The sequence below is a fragment of the Pollicipes pollicipes genome, unplaced genomic scaffold, assembly GCF_011947565.3.
Source record: "Pollicipes pollicipes isolate AB1234 unplaced genomic scaffold, Ppol_2.1 Scaffold_3087;HRSCAF=3621_pilon_pilon_pilon, whole genome shotgun sequence".
Taxonomy (NCBI): domain Eukaryota; kingdom Metazoa; phylum Arthropoda; class Thecostraca; order Pollicipedomorpha; family Pollicipedidae; genus Pollicipes; species Pollicipes pollicipes.
In genome coordinates this window covers 38,835,588-38,848,208 of record NW_023596225.1, presented here as the reverse complement: position 1 = coordinate 38,848,208, position 12,621 = coordinate 38,835,588, and the positions used below count along the sequence as shown (strand labels likewise).

The 12,621-nt window shown below is 60.6% G+C and overlaps 1 protein-coding gene across 1 annotated transcript in view; it reads left to right on the top strand.

The window, feature by feature from the left end:
- Positions 1-12,621, top strand: part of LOC119090121 (GATOR complex protein Iml1-like) — a 36,285-nt gene that overhangs the window by 14,432 nt on the left and 9,232 nt on the right. The window contains 4 exon segments of the mRNA XM_037212915.1: positions 20-127; positions 995-1,018; positions 5,516-5,727; positions 11,287-11,468. Of these exon segments, the coding sequence (XP_037068810.1) occupies positions 20-127; positions 995-1,018; positions 5,516-5,727; positions 11,287-11,468 (526 nt within the window).

Sequence of the window (12,621 nt, the reverse complement as noted above, 5' to 3'; positions counted from 1 at the left end):
CTCTCCGCCTGTCCCGCAGATGCGCCGCCCTCGTCCAGCGAGCCGACGGCCGGCAGTCCGTCACTGGCCTTCTTGTGGGGTGCCTCCAGCACCGGCGAGCAGGAGTGGTCGGCGCATATCACCACAGGTCAGTCCCGGCCGCCGCCGGAAAGCAGCGTCTGTGCATACGCGCGCGCGTGCGCGCCGCCGGCGGCTCGCTCTCGCCTGTGTCCGGGGGGGGGGGGGGGGCGCGGCGCGGCGCCCCGGTGGGATGACTTCACCCGTTCACCCCGCTCTGTCCCCCCACGGAAGAAAAACGACCGTCGCACCTGGCATCTGGAAACCCATCCCAAACGCAACTCGCTACGATGCAAACATTGAGGAATTCGGTCACGGAAATATCACCACGGGAAGCGCTGTTCAAGGGGTAATGAGCAGCTTTCGGCTCCACGTCAAAAGAAACATATTTGTGAGTCAGTCGATGTACAGTCCTAGGTGACTCGATTTGACCAATGGGAGCCAGCAGCCGTTTCTCTTCTGCTGGGGCGGCAGCGCTGGCGGCCGGGAGTGCAGAGGCGTCCCCGGCGTGCCCGGCCTGGTTCGCTCGGCACTGCCGGAACAGTCTCGGCCGGCGTCGGTCGGTGCTGGGGATGAGCCCCAAGGCGCTTACCTGGTGCTTAAAGAGACTGGGAGTGGTAATGAGGCTGAGATGTCCTGTTTGCTGCCGTCGGCTCGTGAAAATACAGTTGCATTTGGGCGGGAGTAGCTTCATTTCGCAACGTAGAGTCCGATATTATTTTGATGTTGAGTTTCTCATTGCCACGCGCATCAAGACCGTGGGTGTCAGTCGTGGAATGTTGAGTGCTGCAGTGCCTTTATTACGCGTGAACGCGTATGATAGTGTCAATTCAACGTGCGTTGTGCTTTCATTTTCCCGAATCACTGCCAGCGTTGTTGGTGTCCTGAGCGCGCAGCGTGTCTGATGCTCCGATCTAACAGGGTTCTGTCTTTTTAGCGTACATCGTCGGAGTTTTAGTAGGTAAAGAAAACTCCCGAGGCGACTGTATTTGTTGCATCTCGCGTTAGCCAGTTGTGCTTGCTTGGCCCGCTTGATAGTGCCCCTGCCTTGGCACTGTGGCGTCGTTAGTGCTCGGTGCTCACGCGTACTAAGCGCGCCCCGAGGGCATGCCGTGTGACGTCACGCCCGGCGCGCGGCTGCGGTCGCTGCACGCTGGCTTATGGCGGTCAGGGGCGTGCTCGCCGTAGCAAACGCTGACGGCCAGCTACCTGTGACGTCACAGGTAGGTGCGGCTCACGCATGATTAATAACTTCGTACCCCCCGTCCCCTGTGAGGACGGGGGGGACAGGTGGATCAGGACCTTTCCGTGGTGGTGGTGGGGGGGGGGGGGGGGGGTTGTATGCTCCGATGACCCTGTGAGCGGCTGGGGAGGCGTTTAAAGCGTCCACTCCGACCAAAGGGAGGAGCCAGACTAAACGTGCCTTCCGCAAGGGCCCTGACCACGATCAGGGCAGGGCTCAGCAGCCCCTCGGCCCCAGCTTTGAGTAATGCCGTGCCGTGTCCCGTTGTGTCCTACGGGAGTGGTGAAGGGGTCCTGGGTGTCAGCCGGCCGCCGTGCGGGTCGGCCTGGGCGTTCACCAACATTCACCGTTGGCCTCAGTTTTCGACCTGTGGGTGCCCCGTGCTGGCTAGCTGTGGGGGTGTGCCCGGGCGCACACGGAGAAGGTGTATGAACAGCTGTTAGTGAGTCAGGGCACGGGCTGCCGCGGACTCCTGCCCGACGGCTCCGCGGCGCACCTCTGGCGCTCCCACCAGCGCATTGCGCGTCCGCAGCCCCGCCGGCACAGTAGTCGCCCGCCGTCCCGTCCCCTTGTTGACCTCGGTTGTGGGTTGGGGAACGTCGTGCTCGAAGACAGACCAGCTTCTACCTAGCCACGGCTGACTCACAATCAAATCACACCACCACGACGCTGCTACCCAGCGAAGGGCAGGTTGAAACGGCCCCGCCCGCTGAACTTAGAGGTGCACCTGACTCCTCTGGAAGGTGTCCGCCACCCGGACAACTATCCCACGTCAGATTACAAAAGATGAGGAAATCAGGAGGATGCTGAGCGTTAAAGTACACAGCGTTTGAGTTGGCGGAGCGGGTATGCGGTCCGTGCCCATACAGGTTAAACCGTGCCCACTTCAAAATTCTGTGCAGGAAGTCATTAGCTGCCGGGACCTGCGGTGGGATGGGCGGGGGGGGGGGGGGAGAATCAGCGTGAATGAAATCTTTGAAGGAGTGACGAACGCCAAACACACCATGAGAAGGGTAGGTGACGAGTTGTTGCCCACGGGCTCCATTTCCCTGGCTGTCAACGGTTCTTCGCTGCCAGAGAGGGTAGCAACCGGCTTAACTTCCTTTCCGTCAGTTTCTTCGCTCCCGATCCTGTACGGCGCTCTAAAGCCATTCGTTTAGGTGCTTACCGCTCGTGGCTGACGTCTGCGGCACACCCCGTGGGGACGAGCCGGTGTGGTGATGCGCGATTGGGTGATGAGTGAGGGAAATATGTCGGATGTAAGAACAAACGAACGGCAGAAAGATAGCCGGAATATGCATCAGGCGGATGCACGCCGATATTTCTGTGTCAAACTCTGAAACGACTTTGGGTTTCGCGCAATTCCTGAAAGCAGAGCATCATGGTGCCGGAATTATCGTTCGTTTTTAGACAACCAGCCTCATTTATACCGAGGGCAGGCCCTGTGTGCCCCAGCGCCCACACTGCTGGGCAGACTGTCCAGCTGTCCAGCTGCTGAGCCGTGCGTCGAGCCTCGTCACCTGAGAACGACACGGGACCGGATGGCGTCAATGGCGCCGGCGCCCCCCCCCCCCCCCCCCCCCCCCCCGCTCCCCACTCGCGCGCTGCGCCGCCGCCACGCCCGCCACACCAACACCTCGCCTCAGCCGCCTCTGGCGGCGCCGCGCGCCTGCGGGACACGTGTGGGCATCGGGCGCGGGCCTCATCTCTGTGCGGCCAGACCCTGGGGCGCACTAACAGCTATGGATGTGTAGCCGTGCTGTGTGCGGGGTGCGTCTGTGTCGTCGTGAGGCCGCTGGTATGCCCCCGTCCCCGTCCCGACCCTCGCCTTCGCTCTGCTTTAGGAGTTCGTGTGCTGCCCCGCGCGCGCCGCCCGAAGACGCCCGGGGTGTGGTGCGGCCTGTGTGCGGTTTAGTGGGAGCGGCCGGAATGAGCAGCGAACATGAAACACATCACCAGAAAACCGAGCACTCGGTGATTCAAAGTATACGTGCCGTTCGAAAATTTGTCGATGATAGATTTGTGACGATTTTTGATTAGTTCTAACGTGTATGGTTATCCATTGTCTGTTGAAGATACCTGGTAGTTTTGTCTTCATGTTTAATGTGTTAAGGAGCTGAGGTCCCAAGCAACATCATCTATTTAAAAGCAGTGTGACCCAGTAACAAACATATGGAGATGAGTTCACCATAACTGTCGCGGATCTCCGCGCCAGAAGCCTCAAATTGAGGTCCCTAACGCCGATGCATTCGGCCTTAACGACCTGCATGTACAGAATCCACCATTCTCTCCTACGCCAAGAACCACAAATTTGTTCCAGAAATGCCCCTCGGCAACGGTTAAACGTTACAAAGCAGGAATCCTGACCAGGCGATACAAGTACACGCCACGGTAGTTGCAAAGTGTGTATTTTTCTCGAATGTTATCCTCGGAGGCGTACATTTTATCGATTATATCTGTATGCGGGCTCCACGGCACATGCATTTCTCAGAGATATTAGCACACTCTACCAGAGGAAGACGACTGTTCGCGCCGCTCCAGTCACGTGTGACTGAAAAGTGTGACCAGGCGGCGAATAGGCCGCAAAACACCAAGGGGTTACCACTGGCTTAAACGCCGTCAGATTTCAGATGCCCTGGCTACAGGCTACACTCGTCAAACTGCGATGAAGCAGAGGAAAATGTGTTTGTTTCACAGAACGTGGGTTTGTAAACTCTTGTGATGTGTCACGCACTTTAATGATGCAAAAAGGGAAGACAGGCCTCTTTATCCATACACGATAATTCAGAAGTTCCTTGGGGAAAAAGCTTTTCATACAAGGAGCGTATGACAGACCGGTAGCAAGAGGAACCACTATGCATAAACAGGCCGCGATGTCAGCTGTTAAATGACGCGAAGCCTGCCAATTGGAAGTGCAGCACCATTGCAGCGGCAAGAGGTAGTAAATGGAGCACATTCGAAATGGGCACAAAAACGTGACGTGAGTAAAAGCGTCCCACAGTTTTTTCCCCAATTGATATGCATATGTCGAATTACGGAGTGCTGATGGTGAGTTTCGTGTTGGTTGTGCGGCCCGGCCGTTCCCAACCACCGTTGGTGGCGCTGGGGGGTCTGTGCCGTCTTCGGACCGCTCGGTCCCGGTCGCCCCCCCCCCCCCCCCCGGCTGACCTGCGGCTAAACTGTGGCTAACGGTACCCTCCACGTGTGCCCTGTAGGGTTTGATTACTGCGCTTGTGTTTTGGAAACGATTGCGCATTAGCACTTTCTGTTTTATGTTGTGTGTGACGCGCGTGATATACCACACGCCATGCTTTTATCCCATTTTCGTTGTCTTGTGGTGGCTCGATTTTGGGGCATTTGCTCGCACGTGGTTTTCCAGTTTTACCATGTGTGGACCGATGCATACCAGTGCCCTTAGATGTTAGCCTCGTTGATAGCCTCGAATGAGGCCGGGGTTAAATACAGTGTATTGCCAGAAGCAGTCGTCACTAATTGCGAATGCTGAATGTGATCCTGCGTGCTTATGTCACAGGGCCTGACGGGAATGTGTCGTATACCGCTTGGGTTGTGTTTCGTGTCTCTACAGCGGGCATATCATGCTGGCTGCTTGGAACACCACGTTGCCCAAATGTTCTTTTGTTGGGTTTGGAGTATCTAAGCCAGTAACGATGTGACGTACTTCAGCGAAGCCTCGCATCAATTGCGACCCCTAAACAATATAAAATGCGCACAATTTACAATGGACTCGTCAAGAAATTGCTGGCTGTTGGCTGGCTAGGGGCTACCAGCGATTCCCCCGTTCGGCGCTCCGCGTTCTGCGAAGCCATCGAACACTGGCGGGCCTTCATATGCCTTCCGCTTATTGTTTGCTGCACTGGGCAAATTAGAAAGGTGCACATGTTAAAAGGCAGCGAGCTATTCCTTCACAGAGCCTGCGATGGAAAAGTTACGTTTTCGTCGTCAAAACCCCGCCCGGAAAATGGCAATCACTCAGTGACGAGTTGGTCGGTAACTGAGGGACGGCATTCCGGTTGAGCAAAGCTGGATTGTCACCGTGGGGGACGCCTCGGCCGTTCCTCCCGCTATGGTCCAGCTTCCGTTAGCCAACACCCGCCGCCCCGGCACGTCCCGCTGGGGTGGCGGCGCGCGGGAAGGGTCCCGTCGCCGCCTCCGGCCGCCGCCCTGACTCAGACGCCGCCGTGCGCGCGCGGACAGGCGTCGACTGGAAGTCGCTGACGACGCCGGCCTGCCTGCCCATCACCACCGACTACTTCCCGGACGAGCGCAGCCTGCAGAAGGACTACCTGCTCACCGAGTACAGCATCCTGCCGGACGACATCAACAGCCCGGAGGACGCCGGCGCCGCGCACCGCCAGCTCAGCACGCGCGAGGTCTTCACCGAGATGGTGTCGCAGCGGCTGTGCCAGGTCAGTGAGCGGGGTGTACGCGAGAGGTCTTCACAGAGATGGTGTCGCAGCGGCTGTGTCAGGGCAGTGGGGCGGGGTGCACGCGAGAGGTCTTCACAGAGATGGTGCCGCAGCGGCTGTGTGTCGCAGGTCAGTCCGGCGCGGTGCACGTGGGAGGCCTTTACAGACATGTGCTGTGTTCGCGAGACTAGATTCCGACAAGGCGAACGCATTGAAGGTAATTTGTGCTGATGGCGTGAAGGAATCACGGAAAAATGGTGGGACTCCACGCGATGTCGGGAGTGCTTATGCGCCTCCTGATATCAATGCTATTTTATATTTTTGTATTGACGATTGAACCAAAACAAGCTGTTTGTATGGCCTCCTGTCCATGCGAACAGCTTGTTCGTAAAACGACAGCTTGGCGTAAAAGGTTACGTCGGACTCCTCCAGTAAACACGAGGCATGATAATACAGAGGTACGCGTGGAATGATAACCAAAAAACCGGACGGGGTGGGAAAACTGTGAGACCACTGCGCCGTCTCGCGTTGTCGCCTCAGCCGTCCATCACCGGAAGGGCGATCATTACAACGGCCGCGGCGGCAGCGGCGCGTCGCTTTACACGCAGCTGGCGGATGACGAGGCGTCGCTGCTGCGGCCGGGCGGCGCGGGCCGGCGGCGGCGCGTGGTCGGCTGTACCGCTAGCGACGCGGCCGCGGAGCGCCACAGATCCGGCGGTGGGTGGCACTCGTGCTTCGGCAGCGTCTCCGCGCGAACGACGCGACGAGCGTGCTCCGTCACAGCCGGTCCGGTCGGCCGTCACCCGCTGTCGCTCCGACCGGGGGCGGCGCCGGCGAGCGGCGCGGGATCACGCCAACAGTGCGGAGCGTGTCTGCTCCCCTCTGCCGCGCCACGATGCTCGGGAGCGTGTAGCTGCCCGGCCGTGCCAAGCTATGCTGCTGGCGCTCGGCCTGCTGGGCGGCGTGTGCGCTGTGCTGGCGCCAGCGGATGGGCGGCCGCTGCCTGCCGCTTACCCCCCGCGGACCGGCTCAGTCCCGCCTGCGCCGGTCTCGCCCGGGCAGCATCGCCAGCACAGCTCGGTCCAGCTCGTCGGCGGCGGGACGGCGGCGGGTGGGCCGCGATGGCGGCCGGGCGGCGCGACGCCTCCGCCGCCGGCCACCACGCCGCGACGGCGTAACATCACCTTCGACACGTCCGACTCGTACTTCACCGACTGGATGTCGGTCCTGCAGCGGCCGGTGGCGCCTCTGCCGCCGCCTCCGCGGGTGCCGGCGCGGCCCGCCGCCGAGCCGCTGTCGGCAGGGCCGTCGGCGCCGCCGCCGCCGCCGCCGCGGGTCGTCATCGGCCAGGACGGCCAGGTGACGGTGCTGGGCGCCGGCGGCAGCGGGTTCGTGGTGGCCGGCCCGCTGGGCGTACACGTGAAGGTGCCGCGGCCGGCCGGCGCCCTGGACGTGCATACGGCGGCGGCGCCGGCCGACGGCGGCCCGCTCGTCTCCACCGGGCCGGCGTTCGTCGAGGTGCTCGTGCCGGGCGCCGGCGGACAGCGCGCGCCGCCGGCGCCGCCGTCCGGCCCCTCCGGCCCGTCCGGCCCGGCTCCGTCGAAGCCAGCCGGCGAGAGCGGCGGCGCGGCTCCCGGCGCGGCGGTAGCGCCGCATACCACGCCCATCCCGGACGTGGAGGACGGCGAGCCGTCCGGCGCCGCCGAGGATGAGGACCCGGCCGACGCCGACGCCGACGCCGACGCCTCCCTGTGCGCGGCCGGCTCCGGCCAGGAGACGACGGTGACGGTGACGCGCCGCAACCTGACGGTGGTGCACCGGCTGCCGGGCCTGGCGCCGGCGGCGCTGGCGCAGATGACGGCCATCATCTCGGCGCTGGGCGCCGGGCTGAGCATCGACGAGCCGCCGCCGCCGCTGCTGCTGGGCTGCGCGCAGGCGGCCGACACGCCGCCGCCAGCGGCCGCGGCCGGACCGGGCACGGCCGGTGTGTCTGCCTCGGCAACGCCGTCTGCGTCAGCATCAGCCGCTGTCGCGACCACTGCTGCTCCCACAGCGACGACGGCGCGGAGACCCTTCACCTCCTCAGCGGAGTCGCCTGTTAGAGCTCCGACAACCACGTCACGTGCGCCAACCACAGTGGCTATGGCTCCTGCGCCGACCACGACCACGACACGTGCACCGACCATGACAACCACGACACGTCCACCAACCACAACCACGACACGTGCACCGACCACAACCACGACACGTGCACCGACCACAACCACGACACGTCCACCAACCACAACCACGACACGTGCACCGACCACAACCACGACACGTCCACCAACCACAACCATGGCACGTGCACCAACCACAACCACAACACGTGCACCAACCACAACCACGACACGTGCACCAACCACAACAACCACGACACGTGCACCAACCACAACCACGACACGTGCACCGACCACAACCACGACACGTGCGCCAACCACAACCACGACACGTGCACCGACCGCAACTGCGACACGTCCACCAACCACAACCACGACACGTCCACCAACCACAACCGCAACACGTCCATCAACCACAACCACAACACGTCCGCCAACCACAGCCACAACACGTGCACCAACCACAACAACCACAACCCGTCCACCAACCGCCACCACGACACGTCTACCAACCACAACCACAACACGTCCACCAACCACAACCACATCACGTCCGCCAATCACAACCACAACACGTCCACCAACCACAACAACCACGACACGTCCACCAACCACAACCACTACACGTCCACCAACCACAACCACAACACGTCCACCAACCACAACCACAACACGTCCACCAACCACAACCACAACACGTCCGCCAACCACAACGCGTGCACCAACCACAACAACCACGACACGCCCACCAACCACCACCACTACACGTCCACCAACCACAACCACAACACGTCCACCAACCACAACACGCTCGCCAACTACAACAACCACGACACGTCCACCAACCACCACAACCTCGAAGCCATCGACAACTACGGCACAGGCGCCTACAACAGCAACACCGCCAACGATTCCAGTCTGGGAAATTACAGCATGGACAACCGCCTCGACACCGACAGCCGTAGTGAGTGCAGCTACAGCGTCCACAACGCCGACAAGGCGTTCAACCACCGCAAACAGAGTCACAACCCCGAAAACGACAGCCGCCCCAACGTTGACCACAGCTCGCCCAGCTGCGGCCGCCTCCAGCGGCTGGACGCCGACGCGGATGCCGCCCTGGTGGATGACGACCCGGCGGCCCTCGCCGAGCACGGCGGTGGACTGGGCGACGCTGTTCGAGCAGCCGTTCATCCTGGGCGGCAGCCAGCTGTGGGAGGTGGTGGAGCAGCAGCCGCCGGACCGAGTCAGTCAGGTGCAGGGCGGCCAGCTGGGCCTCTTCCCGGCGCAGCTGCAGCGGCCGGCGCCGGCGGCCGGCCCTGCGGCGGTCGCCAGGGGTGGCCTAGGGCCCGGCTCGGCAGACCTCCCCGACGGCGGCCGCCAGGGCTGACCTGGGGCCTGGCCCAGCCGACCTCCCCGGCGGCGGTCGCCAGAGCTGACCTGGGGCCCGACGCTGCCAGCCGGCCCGGCGGCGGCCGCCAGGGCTGACCTGGGGTCTAGCCTGGCCGACTTCTCCAGCGGCGGGCGGCGACCGTGACTGAGGGACGAGCAGTGACGGGACGAGACAAGCGGCTCCGCTGTGTCACCCAATATTGCGAGTGCTGCCGTGGATGTTGTTAATGGCTAGACTTTGTGTCGCTTCCTTGCACAATAAAATGCCAGGGTAAGAATGGTCTCATTTGCATCAGCCACCGTTGTTTTTTCGTCGTCGCGTAATGTTTCCAGACATGCTTTTGCGCGATGAGTGTTCGGTATGCAGTCGTCTGATAAGGCCTTGGAAAAGCGCTGCGCGAAATTCTCAGCTGACCCACAGACACGTCACGTAAGTTTTTTAGATGCTGATCCACCACAAGCCAACTTCAGCCGAATACCTGGGTGCACGTCGTTAAAAGCTTGCCTTTTTCCTTTAATTTTTTCATTAACGGATAATCTGATGTGATGTAATTTTTTCCATAAACGGATGAACTGATGTGAATCCGGTCAAACGGTGTGTCGTATGAAAAGTTAATTGACGTGCATTTCTTGTGGTCATCGCGCACCCTTTGAGAGGGACCAAAACAACATTTGCAAAGCCAGTTTGTTGCGTGTAGATGTTATCTGAGCGGAGCCTTCTACCGACCGTTTTCGATAAGTGACCAGGTTAGCGCCAACAAAAACGTCATATTTTGCGTAGATGTTGGTCAGTGAACTTTGCCGTACGTCTTGGCCGCCGTCGTGGCCCCGTGCATCTCGGCTTAGGTCTCTGGGTGTCTTGGAGGACCGGTGTCGAATGACGCGACATTAGCCACTTCCCGGTCGATTACGGGCGCATCTTGGGTCGGACAGCGCCAAGACCGCGATTTAGTTGGTCGGTACATTTTCTTACACCCGCCCTTGGTTTTGCTTCAACTGCGTTTGATTGTCGAGGTCCGATGTCATGGGATGTCGATCGTTAAAAATGGGTGTGGTTTACGGTTGAGAACGCGTGACTGGCTTCACACATTGACCCGCAGTTTGCCGGTACGATCGCCCGCCCATGCCTCCGTCAAATTCTTCGTGTCGTACGGGTACGCGCTGATCACCCAATGTGGGTCCGGCTTAGACCTGTATTGTTTGGTAAGGGTACGACCCTGGTCACCCAAATAAGGGTCCGGTTTAGACCCGCGTTGTTTGGTACGGGTACGACTCTCGTCACCAAAACGTGGGTCCGGTTTAGACCCGCGTTGTTTGGTACTAGTACGACACTGGTCACCCAAATGTGGGTCCGGTTTAGACCCGTGTTGTTTGGTACGGGTACGACTCTGGTCACCCAAATGTGGGTCAGATGTAGACCAGCGCTGTGTGATTGTTACTTACCAGGAAAATGTTTCAATTGACGGCCAGATCCAACGCGGAGGCCGTGCATATTGGAATGCGGCAGAATAATCGGGCCAAAATCATCGAGGGGCATGACTGCATATGCCCCCGAAATTATGCAACACAAGTTGTATATAATCTCCCCTCGTTTTGATGGTAATTGCATAAAGTTGCGACTAGTGTTTACAAGTTCAGAAAAGATGTAGAGTGTAGCAGTCAAGCTGGCGCGGGCTGCTCAAATGAAAAATACCGATTTACTGATGATACTAGCTCAACCTACGCTTTCGGAACTGTATTCTTTGCCGTTGAGGACCTAGAACCACCTGCCTAAGTCCTGAACGTGGTAAGTTTATGCGCTGGATGTAGCTTCAAGTTATGCTGCTCCGCGACCCCGGAGCGCTCATGTGGCCATCGTAGTCGCTGACGCTCCTTAAACACGGCTTGCTCGTCAACGCACGTGGCCTACCTGACAAGCAGTGGCATCATTTGGGCGGATGCGCCGCCGTTCTCGCGCTGCCGCTGCCGCCAGCGGGCTGGCGATCCACGGTGACGGCCGCCGCTGTCGCAGGGGTTCCAGCTGATCGTGTCGTCGGCGAAGCCGAGCCCGGCCAGCGGGGCCGCCGTCGGCCGGGCCGTCTTCCCGCAGCGGGTGCCCGAGGAGCGCGAGGAGTACCTGCTGAGCATCGGCCGCATCTTCCACCGGGTGCTGCTCAGCGGCTCGGCCATCAACGTCACACACTACCGGCCCAGGTGAGCCGGCGCCATCAACGTCACTCATTACCTGCCCAGGTGAGCCGATGCCATCAACGTCACCCATTACCTGCCCAGGTGAGCCGGTGCCATCAACGTCACACACTACCTGCCCAGGTGAGCCGATGCCATCAACGTCACTCATTACCGGCCCAGGTGAGCCGATGCCATCAACGTCACTCATTACCGGCCCAGGTGAGCCGATGCCATCAACGTCACTCATTACCTGCCCAGGTGAGCCGATGCCATCAACGTCACTCATTACCTGCCCAGGTGAGCCGGTGCCATCAACGTCACACACTACCTGCCCAGGTGAGCCGGTGCCATCAACGTCACTCATTACCTGCCCAGGTGAGCCGGTGCCATCAACGTCACCCATTACCTGCCCAGGTGAGCCGGTGCCATCAACGTCACACACTACCGGCCCAGGTGAGCCGGTGCCATCAACGTCACACACTACCTGCCCAGGTGAGCCGGTGCCATCAACGTCACACTGCCGGCCCAGGTGAGCCGGTGCCATCAACGTCACTCATTACCTGCCCAGGTGAGCCGGTGCCATCAACGTCACCCATTACCTGCCCAGGTGAGCCGGTGCCATCAACGTCACACACTACCGGCCCAGGTGAGCCGGTGCCATCAACGTCACACACTACCTGCCCAGGTGAGCCGGTGCCATCAACGTCACACTGCCGGCCCAGGTGAGCCGGTGCCATCAACGTCACTCATTACCGGCCCAGGTGAGCCTGCTCCATCAACGTCCCACACTACCGACCCAGGTGAGCCGGTGCCATCAACGTCACTCATTACCTGCCCAGGTGAGCCGGCGTCATCAGCTTCACACACTACCGGTCCAGGTGAGTCGGCGCCATCAACGTCACACACTACCGGCCCAGGTGAGCCGGCGCCATCAACGTCACACGTCACCCACTACCGGCCCAGGTGAGCCGGCGCCATCAACGTCACACGTCACCCACTACCGGCCCAGGTGAGCCGGCGCCATCAACGTCACACGTCACCCACTACCGGCCCAGTTCAGCTGGCACCATCAACATCACACACTGCCGGCCCAGATCAGCCTGCTTCGAGAGGCCCTGTCCCGTGAGAACGCTGTGGCGCAGTGCAGCAGCCGCTGGCGCCGATTTAGGAAACATTG